The sequence below is a fragment of the Crotalus tigris genome, unplaced genomic scaffold (assembly GCF_016545835.1).
Source record: "Crotalus tigris isolate CLP2741 ecotype Arizona unplaced genomic scaffold, ASM1654583v1 scf7180000017754.2947050, whole genome shotgun sequence".
Lineage (NCBI taxonomy): Eukaryota > Metazoa > Chordata > Lepidosauria > Squamata > Viperidae > Crotalus > Crotalus tigris.
The window spans coordinates 1,002,444-1,029,088 of record NW_024096616.1 but is presented as its reverse complement, the minus strand read 5'-3'; the positions used below and the strand labels follow the sequence as shown (position 1 = coordinate 1,029,088).

The 26,645-nt window shown below is 39.0% G+C and overlaps 1 protein-coding gene across 3 annotated transcripts in view; it reads left to right on the top strand.

Annotated features, from left to right (window-relative positions):
- The window catches only part of FLT4 (fms related receptor tyrosine kinase 4), a 113,524-nt gene that overhangs the window by 56,227 nt on the left and 30,652 nt on the right, over positions 1-26,645 (top strand). For 2 of the 3 annotated variants that reach the window (XM_039340851.1, XM_039340849.1), the window contains exons 11-13: positions 3,072-3,210; positions 23,670-23,778; positions 25,559-25,918. In XM_039340851.1, the coding sequence (XP_039196785.1) occupies positions 3,072-3,210; positions 23,670-23,778; positions 25,559-25,918 (608 nt within the window). The remainder of the gene's footprint in view (positions 1-3,071; positions 3,211-23,669; positions 23,779-25,558; positions 25,919-26,645) is intronic. The other variant, XM_039340850.1, reaches the window with a different exon arrangement.

The following is a 26,645-nucleotide window of genomic DNA, read 5'->3' as shown; positions in this document are numbered from 1 at the left end:
AGTTGCCAATTGGCACTTAAGTGAGCACCCCATGCAGTGGACTCACTGCACCTTTTCTTCTTGTCCAAAATAATGCAGCATCCTGTTATTTTCTAGTTAGAGAAAACACAGTCTTTTAATTGTTTGTACAAAGTAACAGAAAAAGGAGAAATGGCAGATCTGTAGGATTTTTTAAAAAATGTTTATCTATAGAAAATTCACACTGCTGACTGAAGATTACTAAATAGAAAGTAATGGTTCTGTCTTAGTGTTCGATCTAAAAACAGACTTGGAAGATTAATGGGAAAGTTTTCAGAGGTATATTTCAGTAGCTTTGTTATTCACCAAAATAATTCATGAAACCCAATCTATGCATGCCATTTGTAATTCATGTACTTTAAAAGATTCCACTAGTATTAAGAGATATGAGTAAATGGAAGGTGATATTTAGAGTTATTCTTCAATGTGGTTTGACGAAATTCTTAAGGATAAGTCTAGCAGAGACTTTATAGTAAGTTTGTACATATTTAACATTATTAAATTCCAGAACTGATTATTGATACATGCTGGAAATAAGTTTTCTATTTTGTTAATTTAAAGAAAAAACACTCTTTTGATAAACATACAAGCTGTATCCTTGCTATAACAAACAAAACCAGTAAGCTTAATCAAAAATGTAAGTAAAATAAATTTCAAGCCATAGTAAATCAAGAGAATTTGTGCAAATCAAGAATTTTTCTCCAGAGACTTTAAAACATTTTTTTAAGAAAAATGTTCTTGTTCTTGCTTCATCAAGCCTATTTGTTTCTCAGTCAAATTGGCAAAGCACAATAAATCAGATATTATAAATAATCCTGAGGAACTCTTAAATGGACCATACAGAACTGTGATTTAATCTATTGCATAACAAAACTAATATCAGTTGCTGGGAAGTCACAGCAAAAGAGTACTGATTTCCTTGTGTTCTGTGGCTGGGCTTCTTGGTCCTCTAGTTGACCATGATGGGAAGCTGGAATCAAATTAGTTAGGTTGATTCATCTGGGCTCTTATAGAAGATTCCATTCATATGCAAGTTTTAGGCAAGGATACCACAATGATTAATTGCAATATTAAGGGCTGGATAATATCTAAAAATATAAGTAGAAAGAGAAATAGAAATACATATGGAAAGTCTTCACTGCTTTTGTAGATGGAAATTCAGTTGCTACCTGTCAAAAGGGAATGTAAAATCTCAACTCAAAAATGGTTTTGGACACAGAGATGTATGTGTTTAAAGAAGAAAGCAGAATTAGTTATAAGAAAACAAAATAAATAACTATTTCTAAAGCAAAGAAGAGTGAAAATAAATAATTTTTAAAAGATAGAATAATATTAGGAACTTAACAGCTCCACAAATTGATACATGGAGGAAAACAGTTTTGGAAAAAAGGAACTAATAGTTAGATATAAGTCAGTATTTAAAAAAATAAATTTTGCTGGGAGAGTACTATTTGGTACAAACATACATTGTGTTAAGACATAGTTTGCTCTTTTATAATTTATTAAGTAAATAAATGGCTGATGTTTCATAGTTTGATAAACTCCAAACCAGCAACATATGGCTTAGCACAGTGTGTGTGAACCCTGTTATGGTATCAGAAACCAAATGTCAGACTATTTGAGAAGTCCATACTGCTAGAAGAAGTGAGAAGAAAAAGAAGACGATGACCAGTAGCAAGATGGATGGTTTTGATTAAAGTGGCCGATGGAGAAGCATTGGGAGACCTGAAGAGCCAGCTTGGGAATAGTTCATCCTAGAGATTTACTGAGTAGTTACTAAGAACTGACATCAAAATAATCAAATAAATCAAGAAAGGCAGGAAGCTGCTAAGAGAAGCTCCTGAAATCTTATGATTTCTCATACTCTACTTTGTGTGGGCTGAGAAGCAGAGAGGTTATCCACCTTTTTTTCTGGTTAGTTTAGCATAAGTAGATATATGGATAATGCCACTTTGTAATGGCTACCTTTTAGCCTCAATGTTATAGTGCTTGTCCTGTTCTTTATGACTCTCTTATATTTTAGCTTTTTCAAGGGTTTTTCCTGGTTGTCCAATTAATAGATTTTTGTTTTACATAGAAGCATTGTTTTGAAAATACATGTTAGACCCCAACACAGTGCATTTTATTTTTGAAGATTTTTGTGAACAAAGACAATGATAGGATCTCTCTCTCAAGATGGTTAATGCACAGGAATCAAACTGTCCCCTTCTTCCTTCAGTTAGGACAATGGGCAGCAAACATTTATTATTATTGAGACAGAAAGTGGCCTCTACAGTTGAAAGGAATGTGATACCAAGTACCACTGACCCAGAAGGAAGTAGAGCGTCTATAAAAATACCAATGTCATAACTATGTAGTTTGACTGGTTAAGGAAATCAGGGCATTTCCAGTCCCACCAGAATTCTTTGTAGCTCTGTCAAAAGGAAGAGGAGCTAGTGATTTATAAGCACTGTCTTCCAAGGCCACAACTTTTCTGCTTATCCCCAGTTCGTAATGATTTCCTGTTTTTAAAAACAGGTTCTCATTCTAGGTATGTACTGAAGTACAAAGAAGTTATTTTCTGCTCATGTCTAATGAACACACATGACCATTATGTTCTTGTTATGTTCAAATTATCCAAGGACTCTGCTCACATACAGTACTCTTAATTATCTTCTTCCTTTGTATGTTTTCTTCTTTTGCGGCCCCAAAATATCAAGATTCTGTAAATCTTTAACAGCTGCCATAGACTTGTTATTCTCCTATTAAAGCTGCCTGAATTAACAGCCATCATAATAAATATCGAGAAATTTTATAACAAATGATACGTTGTATGAAGGTCCACTTGTATTCTTCCTTTCTTGCTACTGATCAAAGTTAGTGGATGTTCCCAACATTCTGGCTTCATTAAAGAGGGAAAAGACCCCTTTTAGGTATATGCATACAAAATTTTATCATGTTCCGTCTTGCCAAATTTATCTGCTTTCCCTGTAAAGTATTGTTTCCTTGTTAGGGCTCCTTATTTTTTCCATCTCTTTCTCTTTGGTGGGTACTACATAAACTGTAAACTGAAGCAGACCAAGGGCTGTACAGCGCCATCAGAGGGACCGGATGCCTGAGTGTAAGGACTGGAAGGATGTGTCACAGATGGATGCTGTGAACCCCATTGAAAGCATTGACACCTGGACAGAGTTTGTGGAAGGAAGGAACAAGGTGAGGCCATTTCCCTATTTTCTTTCTCCATTGGAAAGAGGTAAAAGAGAAACACTTCAGACTTATGAAATGGAATATTAGCTTGTTTTTTTAACATAAATTCAAACTGTATCGGCTTTCCCATATTATCAGTTTTTGGTACACGGTTCACTCAGCAAGTCTTTCAATAGACTAATGCTACATCCAAAGCAAAGTTGAAGGAGAAGAATTGAGGAAGGAGAAATGAATTGAGCAAATTTGCTTTGAAAAACTAAAATCAATCATTCAGTCTTTTGATTGAACAAACATATTGATTAATGAAAAAAAATATTTATGTCATGAAATTATCTACTAAAAAATCTCATGATGAAATTGGTTTCATAATGAATACACTCATTAAAAAATGTTTTCAAGATTTGAATTTGATCAGACCAACATACCCATGCTTTGTATATTTCCTGAGCTATCCTGCATGTTCTTGAAGTCTTCAGAATCAACCTAACTTTCTTTCCCAAAAAGGATTCCCACAAGGATGCGTTCATACTACAGCCCTTTGGCATTATTGAAATGTTACTTTACTATGGCTGGTTGAAGGTTTTTACCTGCTTAGTGTTTACAAATAAACAATGCATGGCATGTAATTAATAGCATATCCATAATTAACTCTGTAGCTAGAATCAATAAAAAGCAATCTATAAGACTAGGTCTTAATACAAGAAATGTTTACTAAAATTAAGAAACATGCAAGAGTACTAGAATATTTTGTCCATGTATGCCAAATATGCTGATACACAGATGAAATTCTTAGTATCCCTCCAAACTGACAGAAATTGATTATACTGAGATAGCACTGAGATGGTTTTGCTTTTTATGTATATAATTTTAATTAAAGATTTACAAAGAAATAAAAGATAAATATGAAATAATATAAACTAGGTAAGAGAAAGAGAAAAGGCAAGGAAAAGTATGAAAAATGTTGCACGTAAAAGAAAAAATATACAGCATTTGTAGGGCTGATGCTACCCAATTATATCTTTCAACAGTGAGAAAGATATAGATCCTAAAACTTTTGCTGGTTTGGATGGGGAGGAACCACGTCCATTTCAATCCAATGAAGACCAAGTGGTTGTGTGTTTGGGGTACCCAGATCTGGGGACATTCCATTTCTGAACGTGAATAGAATTTTAGTTCCCCCATTTAAGAGTGGTGCACAACCTGGGGTTTTCTCCAACTCACAGCTCAATTAGCAAGTAGTAGCAACTGTGCCCAGGAAGGCTTTTGTACAGTTTCGTCTGGTGCACTAGTTGGGCCTTTCCTAGACTGAGGGTTCTTTAGAAGATCACGCATACCCTGGTCACCTCACGACTTGATTATTGCAACACATTCTACATAGGCTTGCCACTGAAAGGAGCTTCAGTGGGTCCAGAATGCGGTGGCACTGGCAGTGATGGGTACACTTCAGTATGCCCATGTAACATCTTTGCTTCATGACCTGTATCGGTTGTCAATTTGTTTCCTGGGTCAGTTCAAGGTGCCAATTATTACCTAAGAAGCCTTACATGGCATAACTTACTGAGGGATTGCCTGTTTCCCATAGTATCTGCTTGGCCAATTTGATTTGGCAGGGTTGATGCATTTCCAGTTCCTTCAGTTAAATAATGCCATCTATCAGGACTCCAGAAACAAGTTTTCTCTGTTAGCAAGACATGCCCTCTATAATGAGGTTCTTTGAGATCCAGACGGTTCCTTCCATGCTAATGTTTCAAAGAGCTATGAAGACTTAGCCTTTTGCCTAGGGCAGTGGTTCTCAACCTGTGGGTCGGGACCCCATTTGGGGTCGAACGACCATTTCACGGGGGTCGGCAAACAACGCAGTCCGCCATTTTTTCCCCCTTTTCCTTAGCTGTGCTACTCCCTTTTATTGAATAGAGTCTAATTCTATTGGCTTTCAAAAGCCAATAGGAATTGTCCAGGCTGTCTCTGCCCTGCTGAGCCCGCCAAAAGTCCCATTCTGCAAACGGTGCTGCACCAGTTGAGTAGTCCTCGACTTACGACCGGTTGGGGGTCGCGGCATTAAAAAGGTTGAGAACCACTGGCCTAGGGCTTTGATGACTGAGTGAAGCCCTCTTTGGATTGCATGGGTTCAATTCTTTTTTATTCCTGTCAAGGTTTTTTCCCCCTTTTTTGTCATCCTTGTCATCCCCTATTTGTCTTTTGTCTATTATTGTATATTTCAATTGGGGGGGATAAACTCCCCAAAGCATATAAAATTAATAAATTATTATCATCATTATCATTAATACTTTTGAAAAATATGGTTAGAAATGTGCAAAATTTTTATCCAAAGTAGGCAAAGGAGTCTCAGACCTGGTATCATCACTTTCTCTGTATTTGTAAGGTGCTTTTTAAAGAAACTACTCCTATTCCTAAGCTTAGACCACTGCCCCATGAGCTCAGGAAAGCATGCATCTGAATGAAGGAGGAAGTAAGGGGGCAGTGACTCTATTCAGATGTGTATTCCCTGGGTTGACAGGCACCAGTCAGCGTAGCCAGTAGGTAGAGAAAGGTCCCCACACCAGAGCCAAAGCACCATTATGTATTTTGGAATCTCAATAAACTTCCTCATTTGAATGTTCCATTTAAAAATGAGTAAGCCAGGAATTGCTGTTCTTTAAAAAGTGCTAGTGTTGAAATAATATCCAACAAAACATTTTAAAAAATCATCCAAATTTTAAATTAAATTATGAAATTACATGGTTGTATCAACAGGAGTTAAACTCAGAGGGAGGATGACTTTGTCTTTTAATCCCTTTAAAATCTGTATTGCTATATAATTATCTAGTATTGGTATTATCTAGTACCAGGATTGTTGAAATTGGCCCTGCCTTATGTTACACAAACGTTCTGCTTATCTCTTCTAAGTTGAGCCAGAAAAATAGTACCTACTCTTTAGTTAAATTCTTCAGTTGCCAGTTTTCTGTTACTCTTTCCACACCTCTGTGCATTAATTTAAAAAAAGACATTGAGAATAGATTCCAGGTCTCCTAAAGTGCCACTTTCAAAATATTATTTTTCTTTTTTGTATCAAAATGTTATTACTTTATAAGAATAAGTAATAGCACTTTGACTTATATACTGCTCTATAGTGCTTTATAATACTCTCTGGGCATTTTACAGAGGCAGCATATTGCTCCAACAATCTAGGTCCTCATTTTACCAACCTCAGAAGGATAGGAAAGTGGAGTTAACCTTGAGCCAGTCAGGATCGAACTCCTGACAGTGAGCTGAATTAGCCTGCAATATACATTCTAATCATTGTGCCACCATGACTAATATAAATGATGATAGTATATAAAAATTAATAAGTGGAATATATATATATATATATATATATAATTTTATTTTCCACAGTGACAAAAAAAGGAGAGATGGTTAAATTGATTACTTCAATTTATATAATTTTGTTTTTATTTGGAAACCACTGTGCTTATGATGGAAATACAAAGGAAAATAAAAACAGTGGGAACTAAAGAAAGGGAAAAGGGAAAAAAGAAAAAAATGTAAGGTAGAAGGGAAGAAAAAATGCCATTGACTTCCAATTCTATTTAGCACAGTAAAAGGTAATAAAATTACAACCTCGACTTTTTACTTTTATGCAATAATATATACTAGCTATTTCTACAACAACAAGTCTGTTTAATTAGTAAAACCAAAATCAAAGTTTTATTTTATTTTTTCATCACAAGCACAGTATGTGTGTGTATATATGTATGTATGTATGTATGTAGGTCTTTGGTTATTTGGGTTTTCTCCCACGTCAAATTGGAAGTGTCTTGGCGATGTTTCGACAAAGTCTCATTCGTCATCTTCAGGCTGGTGTTTTCGGCTTCGTGCTTCTAGGAGCACGAAGCCGAAAACACCAGCCTGAAGATGACGAATGAGACTTCATCAAAACGTCGCCAAGACACTTCCAATTTGACGCGGGAGAAAACCCGAATAACCAAAGACCTACATACAAACACCCACGAATATATATGTTTTCTGAGGTTTTCGATTGGGTGGGAGCCAAGCTCCCACCCAATCAGCTCATATCCCCACTGGCAGTTAAAAGGAAGAAACAGCTAAGACCACACATTGCTCCTCAAAGCACGAAGCTGAAAACAATAGCCTGAAGATGACGAATGGGACTTCGCCGAAACATTGCCAAGACACTTCCAATTTTACGCGGGAGAAAACCCGAATAACCAAAGACCTACATATATATACTTATTTATTAAGTTACTACTTATTAAATTTTATAAACTATCATCATTTATATTAATCATGGTGGCACACTGATTAGAATGATTAACTTCCTCTTAACATAGATTCTTTCAAATACACTTTCAATAACATTTTGCGAGCTTTAGGAATTACTCAAGCATTATATACTGTGTAAAGAAAAAATTGAATTGGTGTGGTCTAAATTGTTGTGGACACAAAAATATGAATGGGACATTGACAGTCATTGAAATTTGTGTTCTGGTGAATAGTGATAATGAAAGAGCCAGGCATAAGATGGCTGAGAATTCAAATGATTTATAGCAAATGTTAGATATATTGTATAAAGTAATAAGGATTGTGGATCTGAAAATTAATTTGTCAAAGACCAAGATAGGGATGGATCTGCTAATTTATTATTGTAGGATTTAATCATCATTCATTATTCATTCATTTTACAAGACTTAACATAGCTGCCTCTCATAATATCTCTAGATGGCTCATAACAATTTGTTTAGGAATTTGTTTGTCTCTAGGGATTTGTTTAGCAAACACTACTACTGGTCCTTGGCCAGGAACAGTTTGTAGAAATTTCTCCAATTGTCCTGTCTCTATAAAATATTGTAATATTATCTGCTGATTTCTAATCAGTCATGCTAGTCCTGATAGGCCATTATCCTTTGCAAGAAGAAGAATAAAATGGATGGGGACACGTTAAGATATCCAAATGCTTATAGAAAAGTAATCGGCAGTTTGCTCTATTGTTAAAGAAGTTAATAGAAAGTTAGTGCAGACTCTGCAAAACAGGAGTAATATGTGCTGGCCTGTAAACATTTGAGCTACTACATTTTGCACCAACAGAAATTTCCCAGGTGGTCTTTAAAGACAGCTGTATAAGACGAATGAGACATAGACTCGTACAAACTGGAGTTCTACTTTGTCAGAATTCAGTTCAAGCTGTTCCCCATCGTAATCTTCATAGCCTTTAATCCAAAGGACAAAGCTTCAACTCCCTCTCCAGCATGATCTGGAATCATGATGTACAATTGAGAATCATCAGCGTATTGATGATTCTGGACACCCAACTGCTGGCTATTCCCCAGTGGTTTATAATAAAAGTAGTATTAGTATTCATAATTTGGTTTCCTAGCTAGTCTACCTTGGAAGGCTGACAAGTCACTACCAACTGGAACTGCATAACTGAGGAAGAATGGAAAACATTGCCCAGCTCTATAGCTGATCCAGAAAGATACTGTTGAGTCCTTGGCGGGAAGCAGACATGAGAAGCAGTTGAAGTTCTCAGTTTCCTTTATTCAGCGTTCAGCTTACAAGTAGATGGCTTCAGCAGCTCCCAAAACCTCCCAGCTTCTTATATAGACACTTCCCGGGTAAATGTGATACTTTTCCCGCGCCAGCACCCGCGCATGCGCACGGCGCTGGCAACAGCCTGTCTGGTCCCGGGCAGCTTTGCACCTGCCCGGGACTGCCTGCAAACGCCCGAGCCGTTTGCAAGGCTCGGGACATAACACCCCTTTCCCCCGGGCTAAAACTACTACCAACATATAATCATTTATTTTATGCAGTGTTCTGCTTCTCAGTGCTCCTATCGTTACCTGGCTTTTGTTTAGCCAGCAATGTTATGTACTCCTCTAAGTATTTAGGAGACTTCTTTGCTCTCTGTGACCTTCTCAGCTCTGGGTTACCAGCATAAGTTCCCTGACTGGAGGGAGATATGAGCCTGTTCTCCTTATTTTGCCTTGGTGCCTTCCAAGGACTGTGCCCCGATGCCTGGCCTGCTTGCTTGCCCACCGGGCTCGTCAGGCCAGGGCTTCTGTCACTTTGTGACCTGGTTGACCTGCCTAGTTGTAGACCCTCGGGCCCCTTGAAGTGATAGCCACTGCTGGGCGTCTCTGTTGAACCTCCTAGGTCCGTCCAAGACCTGTCAGGAGGCTGTCCATTCCCTGAACCCCGTTCTGTGTCCGGGCTTGTGTGGGTTTCTGTACTTTCCCAAAACTCAGTTACTCCCTGATTTGGGCTAGAGGTGTTGTAGTCGGGACTTGGTTCCTCGACCACCTCCCTGTATGTTTGACCCCCTGTAGAATTTGGGGTAAGGTCAGGCCAACCTTGGGGATTGTGTGCCAGCTCTCTTGCGGGGAATGATTTGTTGGGATGCCCCCGGGTATCCTCCGTGACTGGAGTGCTGTGTGATGTGTGTGGAAAGTGAGTATGCCCCCGGGGTGACTCCCTGGCTGGAGTAGGCGTGGATGCCTGGTAGTTAGGTAGGCTCATAGAATTCTTGTTCGGAGCTCTCGCGGAACCCTGGGATGGGCCGTTTGTGGCTCCATCAGTGGAGATGGGCAGCAGCTCGTGCCCTTCCCTTTGCTCCAAAGGGTCCCCCTCCCCCCCTGGAAAAGACCCAGGAGTCTCATCTGAAAAGTCCCGCCGAGGGCGGAGTTGGTCGATGTGCCGACGCAGGACACGACCGTTGTCCAGGGCTACCTCGTAGGAGAGAGGACCTGTGACCCTGGAAATAGAAGCGGGGACCCATGTATGACCAGGCCCGTAATTGCGAGCCCAAACCGGGGCACCCACAAGTAGTTGTTTAGGTGCCCTAGGATGTGAGGTAGATGAAGGCAGTCTGTCCGGATGCAACCGGTCCAGTTTAGTAGTAAGTTGACGCCCCCAGCGAAGTTCAGCTGGGCTTCTCCCTGTAGAAGTGGACGGTGTGGTGCGATAAGAAAGGAGAAAGTCAGCCAACCTGTGATGCCAGTCCCCGTAGGTGAGTCTTTTCAAGGCGTCCTTTGTGATGCGCACCATACGTTCAGCCATACCATTGGTGGACGGGTGGAAGGGTGCAGACGTGGCATGACGAATCATGTTAGCCTGTAAAAAAGCTTGGAATTCGGAGGAAGTGAATTGAGGGCCGTTGTCAGACACGATGACATCTGGAAGCCCGTGTGCAGCAAAAATCCCCCTCAGTACCTGAATAGTCTTTGCAGTGGTGGTGGAAGAGACAGGTACAACCTCAAGCCATTTTGAATGGCTGTCAACAAGGACCAAGAATAACTGGCCCTGAAAGGGCCCAGCGTAGTCAATGTGCACCCTAGACCATGGGGACTGCGTTTCCTCCCATTTATGCACGGGAGCTTGGGGCATCTCTGGGCGAGATCGTTGGCACAGGTGGCATGCATGCACCTTAGCCCCAATATCCTTATCTAAAACAGGCCACCACAAGTGGCTGCGTGCAAGAGCCTTCATACGAACAATGCCAGGATGACCCTCGGGGAGGGATTCTAAGACCCTAGTCCTCATTGAGGTGGGAATGACAACTCTGTTTCCCCAAAGCAGACAACCCTGAGAAAGGGACAACTCGTTTCTTTTGGACCAGGAACTCTGAAACTCAGGACTAGGGCAGTGCTCAGGCCAACCGGACAAAACCCAGGAACGGACACGTGAAAGTGTGTGATCTGTACCTGTTTCAGCGGCAACATCCCTGGCACCAAGAGGGAGCTCGGGCAAGGCTTGGATTGATAGAATGTTAACAGCTGGCGCAGGGTCAGCTTCTACTACTGGCAGAGGCAATCTACTGAGGCCATCAGCATGGCCCATTTCTTTCCCAGGCTTGTGGAGTAAAGAAAAATCATATGCAGACAGAAAAATAGACCACCTAAGCATTCTAGGGGAAATGATTTTGGGAGTCTGCTTACGTGTGGTAAACAGTCCCAGCAGAGGCTTATGGTCAGTAAAGACCGTGAAATGCCTGCCATATAGAAAATCGTGGAATTTTTTAATTCCAGCAACAACAGCCAGAGCCTCCCTGTCTATCTGAGCGTAGTTGCGCTCAGCAGAAGACAATGTTCTGGAGTAATATGCAACAGGAACCTGAGTTCCCTCAGACCTGAGGTGGCTCAGGACAGCTCCTACCCCGTAAGGGGACGCATCACATGCGATGCACACAGGAAGAGATTCGTTGAAATGTGCAAGTACACTGTTAGAAGTGAGCAAGGCCTTGACTTTGTTAAAGCCAGCCTCATGTGTTTGTGACCACTGCCACACTGCTTGTTTGTCTAGTAGCCTGTGAAGAGGCTCAGCTACACTAGCTTTATGTGGAAGAAAAGAATTGTAGAAATTCAGGAGGCCTAGGAAGGCCTGAAGTTCGGCCTTGGACTTTGGCCTAGGTGCTTTTCAGCTAGAATGTGTGTGGAGTCTCCTGCAATTAAGACATCATCAAAGTAGGGGCAAACCCCTGGTATACCCCGTAGTGTGTTTTCCATTACGCTTTGGAAAATCCCAGGAGCGACAATCACTCCAAACTGCAGCCTTTTTACCTTAAAGGCTCCCCTGTGGGTCACAATAGTCTGAGCTATAGCAGCATCATCATCAACAGGCAGCTGTTGATACGCTTGAGCTAGGTCAAGCTTTGCACAAACGCGCCCCCCCTTGAGGGAGGCCAGAATATGACTGACCACAGGAACAGGATAGGCATGTTGCTGCAATGCCTTATTCAGAGTGCATTTGTAGTCAGCACAAATGCGAATGTCCCCATTTGCCTTTAGAGGCGTGACAATGGGGGTCTCCCAAGGACTGGAATCAACAGGTTCTAGGATTCCCTGTTGAATCAGTTTGTCTAACTCAGTGTCAATTTTACTCTTTAAAGCAAAAGGGACCCTTCTTGCTTTAATTCTAATGGGAGTGACAGTGGGGTCTAGCTTTAAGGACACAGGGGGTCCTTTGAATGTGCCCAGCTGGGGGCTGAAAACATCTGCAAATTCTTTGCAGACTTCCTGTAGGTCGAGTGTTTGTAAACTGTTGAGTCCTGTGACGTGTATCCCCAGGGCCTCAAACCAATCGAGTCCTATGAGACTCGTTCGTTCACCCCCTACTACTAATAAGTCTAGTGGACCTTCAAAACTCTTGTATTGCACGTTAAGGGTGGCCTCCCCCTTAACACACACTCTTGAATTTTGAAAATCTGTTAACACAATGTCAGAAGGCCTTAACTTGGCCTGAGTTCCACTACCGGAACAAATCTTCCTAAATGTATGCAAGGAGATAATTGAAAAGGCAGACCCTGTGTCTAGTTCCATAGATAATGGAACCCCTTGTAGCTTCACCTTGAGTGACAGCTTTTTCTTAATGGGCTTGTGTGTGCCTGTCCTAAGGATGCTTCTTCGCGAAGCGCAAAACCCTACCCTATTCTGGCTGGGGAATCTGGTACCTTTCAGGCGCAGTTCTTCCTGAGGTTGTACCTTTCGTCGGCCCAGACACACAGCTGCAATGTGTCCTTGTTTGCCGCATGCCCGGCAGGTAGCGGAGCGGAACTTGCAGTCGGTTCTCCTGTGGCGACCTCCACAGCCGATGCACTTGAGCGGAGCTGAAGAGCTTCCCTTCTGTTTTTCTTCCGTCGTGGGGTGGAGACGGTCGACTTCCTCGTCCGGATCCTCCTCGGAGTTTCTTTGGGCGTCTTCCTGGTGCACGGATGCAACCTCTGGACTGTTTCTGATCGGCCGCATGTTCTTGACAGCGCCGCCTGCTGCTTCTTCTGCGGTGACTTCCCTTAAGGCATCTTGGTAGGACAATTCTTCTTTAGCGAAAAGTCTCTGTTGTAGATCTCGATGCCTTAACCCGCACACGAATCGGTCCCTCAGTCGTTCTTCGAGGTCTTTGAACTCGCAGTGCTTGGCGGCCTTCCGTAATGCGGCGATGAATTCTTTGGCCGACTCACCGGGCCGTTGATCCCTCTGCTCGAAGGTGTGGCGCCATGCGATGACGGACATCTTGGGGTGGAAGTGCTCCTTCAGTAGCTTCTTCAGATCTGCGTAGCTGACAGACTCTACTGGAACAGGTGCTGCAAGGTTTTCTGCGATGTCGAAGGCGTCTTGACCGCAAACACAAAGCAGGGTGGCAGCCTTCAAGCTCTCTTCCCTCACTTGGTTTGCCTTGAAGTAGTTCTCCACCCTGGCTACGTATGACTCCCACCGCTCTGGATGTGAGACGTCGAATTCCGAAAGCCTTCCGATTTTCGCCATCTTCAAGAGATGGGTCTATCAGCCAGCCTACCCCCGAATGCACACTGGATTGGCGGGTAGCTGCCGAGTCGACGCCGTTCCGCCGCTCAGGACTCACTTGGGTAAGCTTACACTTCTTCCTTTCCAGGTGGTGTAAGGCATCCCATCCTCGTCGCCAGTGTTGAGTCCTTGGCGGGAAGCAGACACGAGAAGCAGTTGAAGTTCTCAGTTTCCTTTATTCAGCGTTCAGCTTACAAGTAGATGGCTTCAGCAGCTCCCAAAACCTCCCAGCTTCTTATATAGACGCTTCCCGGGTAAATGTGATACTTTTCCCGCGCCAGCACCCGCGCATGCGCACGGCGCTGGCGACAGCCTGTCTGGTCCCGGGCAGCTTTGCACCTGCCCGGGACTGCCTGCAAACGCCCGAGCCGTTTGCAAGGCTCGGGACATAACAGATACCATGGCAATAGTATTGAAGGCCAATCACCATCTGGGCAATGGTTATCTTTATTGGCAAAGGTTTTCCAGAATTTCAGGATTCTTTTTGGAAATGTTAAGGATTCAAAAAGGGAACTTTATGTTTGGAGCATATATATTCACTGAGTTGTAACCTGCTTCCTCAATACAATAGAATTCTGTGGTAAATACAACATCAGCAAATCTATTACATACAGAAAATTATTTTCTGTTTATTTAAGGAGTGAAAAGTACAGGCAATAGCTCTTTACTTCCTCCTGTCTATTATTCTCCACTGTTCTATATATCACACCTATACATAGGCTTAATGTACATCAGTCTTAAAACTGATTTTAATTTGCCATCATCATGGCCAGTATATTTTTGAACAAATGGTTTTGTTGGTGAGGTGTTATTTTGGAATGTGAGACATTCCAGTCAATCTCCAATGGACATCATCATTTCTTTTAGGGAGCTTTTAATTTTATTTTTAATTTTATCTATTACTTTCTAAAAAAAATAGCCTGCATTTAAAAGTTGTTTCTTCCCACTATGCTGGTAAATATAATAAAGCGCTAGGATCATGCATGCCTTTCTGTGACTAGTTTCCTATTCTAGGTGACAGTGTCAGCTACCAAACTGTGCCCATGATAGTGATGCAGGCAAAAGAACAAACAGTTTCCTCAAGTCACTTCCTGTTTTCATATGTCCCTCATGATTACTTCCTGTTCAAGTACTACAGTCATGAATTCCTCACAAAAAGGTGAGAAATGATGATAGGAAGGAAAGAACCATGTTCTTGTTCTGCTTCGATTTGAATTATGCCAAGGAAAATTCAAATTGATTTATGCCAAGTTTTCCAAAGTTTATCTGAAGAAAAAAAGAAGTGGATTTGGAAATACTACTTTGAATAGTCATTTGCTACATTTCTCTTCTCGATTTTTTATTTGTCCCAAATAATTATCTGGCACATTGTAGTGTCTACATTTCCATCCTGTACTGATAGAAAGTGAAAAAAGAAGCAGATGCATATAGATTTAAAAATATCTTGCAGTTCTGATGCATGCATTTGCAATTTAGCAAGACATCAGGACTTTGGAGGCCTAACATTGCCTACAAAATATTATATGACCTTGAAAGGAGAAAACTGCACCTAATCTCTAGTAATAGCTTGATGATCTAAATTGTTTTCCAACATTTGCGTTGAGGTTCTTTATTTGTTAGGACTTGTTTATTCGTGTGGGTTTTTTTACAAAATAGAAAGGAAAAATAGTTTTTAACAATTTGGCCAAAATTAGTTTGCAGTCATTTTTTAAGTTATAACAAGATGACCCATGACTTGTTGGGTCATTCTTTCATAGCTGTTTCCTTACTTAAACAGAATGACCACAGGTGGGGAAAAAAGCAGGGACCAGGATCAGCTTTTGACTTCCTGCCAGCTTCCCCACTGACTTTACTTGTGGGATGCTGACAGGATTAAAAATCACAATCACCTGACCACAGTTCACCATGGCAGCATACCAGATCTGCAAAGGTCACAGGTTTGTGAATACAATTGGTTTGAAGTTCCTTCAGATTTCAGTTCCACAGGAGTAATGGGTCTTTTTTGGATTTGGACACATTATTTAAGTAAGTCCACTTAAGGTACCTGGCTTTAAAATTGTTTCCTATATGATGCACTCTTTTGACTAATTGATGATTACAAACAAACAGGAGAATTTTATTAGTATGTGGATTTTCTAGTCTTATTGTTTTATTTTGACATTATATTACATTGTTAATACCGTGGTATACAGGAAGATATGTTTATTAGTGTGATGTGATGAAAGGTATATTTCTATGGAGGAATGGAAAGAAAGGGAGTAAACTTCTGGCTTACAGATTATCCCTCAAATAATTTTATTATATTGACTTCCGGTGGATTTTGCGTGCGTGATGGCGGCTACTTTGTAGCCGTCCTCCTGGGTAAGTGTAAGAACCGCTATGAACAGCAGATATCAGCTGTTCAGCGGTTCAAAATCCCCCTCCCGGGCAAAGGGGGGGGGTAGAGAGTGTCTGAATAGTGGTAGAGCCTCTTTCGCACCCCCCAAGTTTTTTTTTTTGGGGGGGTGAAAGGAGTGCTCCCACGGAGTTCAGACTTGTCTCCGCTTCCCAGCTGTTTTTGTCCTCAGGGACAAAACGAGCCGCCGCAAACACCTCCGTGCTTAAAGAGAACTGGTGAGTTTTTTTTTTTAAATGGACAGAGCTGAGTAGAGGATTTAGTTTTTGCTTTCTTTGACTTATTTGGATTTTAAGTTTTAAGATTTGTTTCTATTTTTATTCTCTCTTTTTATTTTTTTTCTTTGTTGAAAGGGAAAGTAAAATGGCGATCGGCAAACTCCTCGGTGTTTTTTTTTCTGGAAGTTAGAATGCTGACCGGCAGGCTTTTTGGTGTTTTTCTTTCTTTCCTTTCCCTTTCTCTTTTTATTTCCTTATGATTGGAATGGTTGTTTTTGGTATCTCTAAGTATTTTTTTTGGAACGGACTTTTTTTATTTAATTATTTTTTTTTTTTCTTCTCCCTTTTTTTTTCCTTTGAACTCCCTTTTTTTTTTATTGTAATGACCCTTTTTTGAAGGACTTTTTTTCTGTTTAATTTTTTGTAATTTTTAAGAAGGAGTAAAACTTTTTTTTAATTCTTTTTCTCTTCCTTTTTTTCCCTTTTTTCTTTTTATTATAATGACCTTCTTTGGAGGGAGTTATGATTTTTGAAGGAATTTTTATAATTTCTTAAGAAGGACTAAAGGTTTTTCTTTAAGATGGCTCCAAAGCGTCCAGGGATTTCTACAGTTTCTAAATCAACAGTTTCACCCTCTTCTGGGGGTCAGCTAATAACTATGAAGGACTTGCAAGACATGATGGGAGATGTTATAATTCAAATTAGGGCAGAAATGAAAAAGATTTTAGAGGAAAACAATAAGATCTTGAGACAAGATTTTGTTTTGGCTTTAGAAGGTGTTGCTTCTGTTCTTGAAAAGGTGAACTCCCATGTGGAAGAGGTAGCTGAAAAAGTGGACATAATGGAGGGGAAAATTGAAAGTATGGAAAAAGAAATGGAAAATGAGATTCTTATGCTTCAATATGGACAAATGGAATATGCCTTAAGAATTAGAGGCCTGGGAGAGTCTTTGCAAGGAGATCTGAAGGAGATGGTTGCAAAGGACTTTGCATTGATTTTGAATAAAGAAAAAGAGGGAATACTTAATGAAATTGAAAAATTATTTAGGGTTAACTCTGTGGTGGCAGCACAGAAGAATCTGCCAAGAGATGTGGTAATTTACTTTGGTAAAAGATCTTTACGCAATGAAATTGTGCAAGCCTATTATAAGAAGAGATTTCAAATTGCTTCACAAGATGTTATAATTTTTAAAGAGATCCCATCTAAAATTTTAAGAAGAAGAAAGGAGTTTGCTTTTTTAGTAAATGAACTTAAAAAGAGAAAAATTTCATTTAGATGGGATGTTCCGATTGGAATGGTGGTGAATTACCTGGGGACATGTTATAGACTTAATACTGTTTTTCAAGCAAAAGATTTTTATACTTCGGTCCTGGGGGTATGTGCATCGCCATCAATTAAGTTTAAAGCTTTGGAAGAAAAGAATGTAGAATCACAGTTTGAAGAGCCTATATTTATGAAAACTGGAGAATCTTTGTGTGAGAGGCCTCAACAAGTCCAGGTTGAGGAGCAGAAGACAACTTGTGCAGTATATAATCCCAAAGAAAAGCAGCAACAGAAGAAGGTTAAGGAAGTTTCATATTTAGTGGTTTCTGAATCTCTGGGAGATGTTAGACCTACAAAGTCTTTGGAGCAATCTTTAAGGGTGGAATTGTTGCCTGAAATGGAAACTGGGAAATCTCAGTCTGAGGGGCATCAACAAGAGAGGAACGGGCAGAGGATAACTTGTACAACTTACAATTGTAAAGATCAATACAAGGAGGAATTTAAGGAACCCTTATTGGCTTCGGAGTCGATGGGAGATTCAGGAATTTTGGAGCAGTCTCCTAAGGCAGAACTTGCAGCATTTCTTACGAGTTTGATACAAGAATGGAGAAGGGAAATGGAAGAATGGAAGAAGGGAGAATGGAAAAAACTGGAATGTGAATAATTAATAATACTAATATAATTGAGATTGATAAGGATGTAGTTTTTTATGGATGGAATTAGTTATTGGTGAAGATTGAAATGTTTAATGTGTTTATTAACTTTGTTGTTTTAAGTTTTGAACCTTTAATGATAATATTGTTTAAATTTGTGTTTTGAAGGGATTATAATTTGTTTATTTTAGTGAGTGGATTCTAATGTTTTAAATTTTAAAAATTTGTGGTTTTGGAGGGAGTTTATATAGAGTGATGATTGTATTTAGATTTGTTTAGGATTTAAAAGTGTTTTTAGTTTTTAAATATTATTATTAATATTTTTAAGACAAAATAATTTGTTTAATTAAATGTGCTTAGATTTGTTTAGGACTTATAGGTTTTTTAAGTTTTTTGTTTTTTTTTTTTTTCTTTTTGGATAGGAGAGAAGATTATGAAGATTGAAGGAAATATGTACTTACTTTAAGTTCTTTAAGAGTATTTAGCTTTAATGGTATAACAAAGATTTGTATGTTTATTTTTTCGTTTTAGGATAAAGAAAGAGGGAGAAATTAGATTTTATATTATAGATATAGATATTCAAAGAAAGTAATGTTTAAATTTGTGTTTTTGGAGGGAGCTTATATAGAATGATGATTGTATTTAAATTTGTTTAGGTTTTAAAAGTGTTTTAAGTTTTTTTTTTTTTTAATTAAGCCTGTACTCAGCTCTGGGAAGTCCAGGGGAGGGTTTGGGAGGTTGGGAAGGGGGGGGGTGAGGTAGGGGGGGGTATGGGAAGGGGATTTGTTTTTGTAAAATGTAAAAATTTTCAATAAAAAAAAAAAAAAAAAAAAATAATTTTATTATATTGCTTTTATTTTGTTTTCAGATATTGTTAGCTGCCCAGAGTAATGTATTTTAAGATGGGCAACCATATAAATTTAACAAATGATTAATAGCAGGTGGGATTCAAATATGTGAACAACCAGTTCTCTGTGTGGATGTTGCTTCTGGAAGTTCATTCTGGGCCTGGGCAACAAAAAATTAGCTACCGGTTTGCCAAAGTGGTGTGACTGGCTGAATCCCACCACTGATTAATGGGCTGTAGCAATAATAATCTCAATGTTTCCCCAGCCATTTTTTTAAAATGTGGCAAATTTATGAGTTCCAAAACTATTTTTTTTTCCTATTATTCAAACGTAATTCCATTTCAATATGTTTTATTACTCATAGGCGTGGGCGATTCTTTGCATGAGAAAGCAAGGTAATTTTTTAATTAAAAATGTAAGAAGTACTAAAATAAAATAATGGGCAACTGCTCCTTTATGATGTTACCACTGTCGAATCACACAACGTAACTAAAATAGTAAAAGATTTTCTCCATTAAAATAATTTTTGTTTACACTTACCAATATTTATCAAAATAAATAAAATTTGATGTATTACAGAATTAGTTAGGAAAGATTTATTGAGAATTTTAAATATTCAGTATTACAGATCTGGAAGGATCAAAATATATTAAAATGTTGGACTATGTTGAATGAGCATAGGAATCAGGCAAATATTTTGCTTTTTTGTTGTTTATGAGCGTGTGTAATTATGTTTAGCTGTTGAAGGGCTCATAGAAGGCTGAAAACAGGAAAGCAATTATTTTAATTATACATTAAATAAAATTTGATTTAAATAAAATGTTCAATAAACTCTATTTTCCTTCTGAAAACAGTATTTTCCCCTGTACAGTTGTTCCAAGCAATCTTTCCTCTAGATCAGTGGTTCTCAACCTTTCTAATGCCGCGACCCCATAATACAGTTCCCCATGCTGTGGTGACCCCCAACCACTTATACATCACCGGGTGCCAGGGGCGTGGCCAAAGAAAAGGGGGAAAAAATGGCGGACAGCCTTGTTTGGTGACCCCCGTGAAATGGTCGTTCGACCCCAAATGGGGTCCCGACCCACAGGTTGAGAACCACTGCTCTAGATGCTTTTTGGAACAAAACTTCATTAGGTTCATGAATTTCCTGACTATTTCTGGACTTTTTCATATCTTCATGATGCTAGGAGAAACTGATGTTTCTCACTACAGCTATCCTTCACTAATCGCTATTATTTCGGTTGTTGACAGACATAATGAAAAAGAAAGCAAAACTGAACTTTTCATATTTCTTTAATAATGTGAAGAAGTTAACAACAATATATTACCTTATTTGTGAAACACAGTTTTATCTCAGAAGTACAGAATAAAAACAGTACAGCTATCCAGGTTATGCATCCATTATGAGTTTCCATTATCTTATTAACTAATTACAATTGTTTTGTTATTTAAACTCTGGCACTAAAGTATTCATACAAATTCTGTATCTGGAAGACATTGTCCAATGTGCCAATCCACTGAATCTCCAATGGAGATTTATCAGATTTAATATTAGTGTAGTAGGATATGTCAGAACCTACGTTTGTTGATATGTCCTGGACCATTACATTTATAATTTAAATTAGCATTCTGCCTATTGTATATTACATGTTGAATCTGCCCACTACTCTGTATATTCTGCAAAAGTCAAGAGCAGACATCATCATTTAATGAAGAGAAGGACGAGGGGTGACATGATAGCAGTGTTCCAATATCTCAGGGGCTGCCACAAAGAAGAGGGAGTCAAGCTATTCTCCAAAGTACCTGAAGGGAGGACAAGAAGCAAGGGATGGAAACTAACCAAAGAAAGAAGCAACCTAGAACTAAGGAGAAATTTTCTGACAGTTAGAACAATTAATCAGTGGAACAATCTGCCTCCAGAAGCTGTGAATGCTGGAAGTTTTTAAGATGAGGCTGGACAGCCATTTGTCTGAAATGCTATAGGGTTTCCTGCCTGAGCAGGGGTTGGACTAGATGACCTCCAAGGTCCCTTCCAAATTATTGTTGTTGTTGTTATCTTTTCTTCATTAAATATGAACCTCAGTCAACTGAACATTCAAATTGGCTGGCACTGATGGTTGGCACGGGTTGTTACCAGCATCCTAGGTGTCAACCAGGTACCTCCTTAAAATATAAGATGTTCTGAGTAGCGCAGTTTTTTGTAACATTGCTGGAGTTATTGCAGTTTCTTGATGTATTTTACAAAGTTTTTGGACATAGTTCCCAGTGCCCTGATGACAATTGGTATCACTGTTTCACGTTTCATCCACAATCACTCAGTTTCGATGGCCAGGTCACGATATTTTGTAATTTTTTCCAGTTCTTTTTCTTCGACTCTGGCATCTCCTGGTACAGTGATATCATTCAACTGTACGCTTCGGTTCTCTACAACTGCAATATCTGGCGTGTTGTGTTCCAAATGGCGATCTGTATTATAATGGATCATTGCACAGTCAACCAGATGTTCAGACTGGATTTGGCATTTTGTCTACCTATCGAGTCCTTACCCAGGACCTGGGATAGGTAGATGTGGATGTTTGATGGTATTACAGATATCATCGCAGGATGGAAGCAGTTCCCAATAAGGCCATCTTTTGTAATTGACTAATAGCAAATTTGTCAGTGCCAATGGTGTTCAAGTGGTGCTCCAGTTGTTTTGGGTTTACACCCAAGGAGCCTATTACTATTGGTACTACCCTTGCTTGCTTTTGCCACAGTCTTTCTATTTCTATTTGTAGGTCTTTGTATTTTGTTATCTTCTCCAGTTCTTTCTCTTCTATTCTGCTATCTCCAGGCACTGCCATGTCCACTATCCAGCCTTTTTTGTCTTTCTTATCAACAATTGTTAAGTCTGGGGTGTTATGCTGCAGGTGCTTGTCTGTTTGAATTCTGAAGTCCCAGAGCAGTTTAATTTTATCATTTTCTATGACTTTCTCTATTTTATGATCCCATCAGTTTTTGCTTACAGGCAAATGATATTTTTTGCAGATCTTCCAATGCACCATTGTTGCTACTTTGTCATGCTGCTGCTTGTAGTCAGTCTGTGCAATCTTCTTGCAACAGCTTACCAGGTGGTCCACTGTTTCTTCAGCTTCTTTGCATAGGCAGCACTTACTGTCTGTTGCTGTCTTCTCAATTTTGACTTTATATGCATTTGTCCTTAAGGCTTGGTCTTGTGCAGCCAGAATTAGTCCCTCGGTCTCTTTCTTCAATTTTCCTGCTCTTAGCCATTGCCAGGTCTTGTTATTATCTGCTTTCCCAGCTATTTTTTTAATGTATTGGCCATGTAGTGCTTTGTCTTCCCATGCCTCTATTCTGTTCTTCATTTGGTCTTTCTTGTAGGCCAGTTTGGTCTCTCCAGTAGTCAGTAAGCCTTTCTGATATACTAATTTCAGTGCATCTTCATCATTGTTCTTCAGATATTCTTCCAAAGCCATTTTTTCTTCTTCAACCATCTGATGTACTTGTAGCATTCCACGCCCACCTATTTGCCTTGGTAGATAAAGTCTGTCAATGTCACTGCATGGATGAAGGGCATGATTCATTGTCATTATTTTTCTGGTCTTCCTATCCATTGCTTTTAGTTCTGCTTGAGTCCAGTCCCCTATTCCAGCTGGGTACCTAATGACTGGAATTGCCCAGGTGTTGATTGCCTTTATGGTATTTCCTCCATTGAGTTTGGACTTTAAGATCTTCTTCACTCTCTTGATGTATTCACCACTAATCTTTTTCTTGACTTCAGTGTGCATTATTATTGTTGTTATTGTTATTATTATTATATTTTTCATCTGTTCTTTCTCCTGCTGTGATGAAGATGTTTGATCTGTAATCTTTTCTTCCTTAAGAAGAAAAGACTGTGATCTTTTTATTTCTCTCTCTATTACATTTTCTTCTGTGTTAGTCCCCTGCAAATAGAGAAAGGGTTTGTGAATGTATTTTGCTGTTTCAATGAGGAGGATATTTCAGTGCAACAGCAGCAACTCAGCAGCAGCAGATTATTGGAGAATATTCATACTGAGCATAGGTCCAATAAAACTGAATGCAGAGATAAAAGAAACAGAACATTGTGGGGACAGGTGGCATGAACATTAAGTGAATTTATTGTGTAATTTTCCACGGGAAAGAAGTGCTACTAGGATAGTAATTTTCTTTAAAAATATGTAAGAAATGGTGAAAGCCCTATATCTTTCCAAGTTAAAAACTTGGAGTTACAATGCAGTTTGATCTAGTGGTTAAGGCATCAGGCTTAAAAGTGGGAGACGGCGAGTTCTAGCCACACCTTAAATCATGGTAGCCAGCTGTGTGACTTTGGGCCAGTCATTCTCTCTCAGCCCAACTCACTTCCCAGAGTTGTTGTGACAAAAATAGGAGAAGGAAGAAATTTTAGGTACGTATGCCACTTTGAGTTCTTTATAAACTCCTGGCCATCAGAAAGAGTCTTAAGACCTGGTTCTGCTAGTTAACCAGGTGCCCCAATAGGGGCATACTATGTTGAGGGTGGCTGATGAGATAGAAGATCCCCACTGCACGTTGCCCATCCTTTTGGTTTTTTAGCCTTTATTAATATTTCTTAATTTCAATTGTTTTGTTTTATTATGCTATAGGCCGCCAGAGTCACTGTAACAGTGAGATGGGTGGCATATAAGTTTCATAAATAAAATAAAAAATAATAATAAACACAGGCTAAAAAAACATTTAAAAAAATATTTGTTCATATTCTTTTTTTTCCCCAGACCATCAGCAACTTAATCATCCAAGAAGCCAATGTTTCTGTCATGTATAAGTGTGTAGCCTCCAACAAAGTAGGTCGTGATGAACGATTGATTTATTTTTATGTAACAAGTGAGTATCTTTAAACAGAATTCACTTAAACAACCTGTTATATAACATTTAAAGGATTTAAAGAATTTTAAAGACTCCTTAAACTCTTTGAAACCACTGAATGGAGATTGTTTATCAAAGTATGTCTGGTATTGTGTCTTCATAATTAAGCAATTCAGAGAGTTAAAACATATATTTATTATTTGCTAGTCCAAATCATTATCGGAACCAAAATTTGTTGAAATTTTCATTTTAATACTTGGACTTTTGAAAATTTCACTTTATAAAATCTATACATTTGAGTTTGCAGTTTGTATTTTAAAGTACTTTATCTGAATGAAAACATCTATGACAAAATATTTAAGACTTTATACGTTGAAAGTCATGTGAGGTAGAAAAGCAAACAGCTGTTTTAGAGCAGGGGTCTTCAAACTTGGCCCTTTTATGACTTGTGGACTTCAACTCCCAGAATTCCTCAGCTAGACACACTGGCTGAGGAATTCTGGGAGTTGAAGTCCACAAGTCATAAAAGGACCAAGTTTGAAGAGCTCTGTTTTAGAGCAAGGAAAGAGATTTGCTTTTCTATCAACACACACATTCAGGTTGTCTATCTTAAAAAGCTGGCATTGCCCATTCCCAAGCGTTTCTGGTACAGTAGCACCACCTAGTGCCCTGCCTATTGAATAGAATCTGCATAATTCCGATTTTAGAAGCTGACCTTTTGAATTTTGCTCACTGAATCCCTAGGATTTCTAGAAAACATCTTTGTTTACTAATGAAACAAATGTGAGACAGACAGACAGCAGTTCGCACAATCACTACGCTAAGCTAAAATGTGGTTTAATGGTTTCTCTTTCAGAGTGCAGTGGAAAACCTAGCCATTGTGTTAACTGAGCAGGCAATCATGTTAAGCCATAACTTAAATTTGGGCATGGAATATTATGTGAATACAACCACTGTGTTTTCATAATTAGGATTTGAGATAAGCATGTTATATGATTTTAGCCAATGAGATAGTAGGACTTGATTTTAATTTGAACTATTAATCAGTACTACCCTATAATGGCTGTAAATGAATTTCCCTTTAGTTTCACAGAACTTGACATTATTTCAATGTGAAGCTGTAGCTATATAACATAGTAATTCATTCATCATTGCCTGGATTAGAGTTGTTTATGGATCATTTATTTCAATTCTATCTTTCCAACAGACAAGACTATATATAGCTCAGGGTTGAACTGCAGAGTCCTTGATGTTTTGTGAGCTTGGCTGTTTGCTTGTAAACAACTAATTGCCCGACAAAAACCACCAGCGCTAGTGAGTGTGGGGTTTGTTCCCTAATACCCAGATAAAGTGGGATTAACATTATACAAACAATCAACTAGAAAACAATACCCTAATCAAGGAGAAAACCACACCTCCACCAACAATGGCGGAGCAAAGTACTGTATATAATCAAGAAGCAAACCCTACACTTACTAGCATTAATGTTGTTACCTACTTGGGTAATGAAATGCCTGCAAGCAAACAACCAAGTTCACAGAGCACCAAGGACTCCACAGTTCTCTGTCTGTCTGTCTGTCTGTCTGTCTGTCTGTCTGTCTCTGTCTCTGTCTCTCTCTCTCTCTCTCTCTCTCTCTCTGTGTGTGTGTGTGTGTGTGTGTGTGTGTGATGTAACCTAAAATAAATAAGGGCAGTAGTATTGTATAAGCAGAATTAGAAACAAACGCTTTAGCATTAGTGAACCCACATCTGTTTTAGTGATTGAATATTTGTTTTTCTTTTCTTGTTTTCTTGGCAGCCATACCAAATGGATTTGAAATTGAGTCCGAGCCTTCTGAGGAGCCCATTGAGGGACAAGACCTGACACTACGTTGCAATGCTGATAACTATACCTATGAAAACCTGCAGTGGTACCGGCTCAATCTCTCAAGATTAAATTATGAAGAGGGCAACCCTCTGGTCCTGGATTGCAAGAATGTCCACCACTATGCAGTGAAGCTGCAAGGTGAACTGACTTTCAAACCTAACTCCAATTATGCTGCTTTGACACTCACCATCCCAAGTATCTCTCTAGAAGATGAAGGAGACTATGTATGTGAAGTGCAAAACAGAGAAAACAGTGAAAAACACTGCCACAAAAGATACATCTCTGTACATGGTAAGGATACTGAGAAAGTCAAGTTTACAGGAAAACCTTGTTGTGCTGAAAGATGAATTAGCCACAGATAACACTGTGGAGAATTCTAACCAATCAGATTTATTCTGGATTGAAATGGCCATTGAAATTCTGGATTGAAACTGGGTTACCGATCTCTTTCCAAATATTTCTTTATGGAACATAGATGATTCTTGCAGACTTTAGGCAGTTGGAATTTGATTTCTGATGATGGAAATAATCTGAGGCCTCATAGCAAGTAGATATGCAGAGGAAAAAAGTAATGTCTGAAATGACAAATAAAATGCTGTCCAAGTACAGTATATGCCTCCCTGATTATTTCAAAGCAAGTCTTGTGAATTGATGTGATCTTAAATGTCCAGAATTATACCATTTCCCAAAATGCATTGGCAGTCATTTAAATTCAGATTATTCTGAGGAGACTTGCTTGGTAATAGACTCATTAAATTTCTTATTAAAATCTTATTTCATAAAAAGCTTAAGCATGATAACTTCTTTGATAATGTTAGTGACAACCCAGAATTTCTGCTTCACAAAATCACAATTCAAAGTCGATTATCAATCCTAGTTGAAGGAGGAAACCCTGGTGAAAATATACACTTATAAGATGTGAGTCAACATATGTTACTATATTAAGAAATCACCAACAGTGGAAGCAGTGCAATATTTGTCACGATACAGATAATATTGTCTTATCGTTAATGGATAC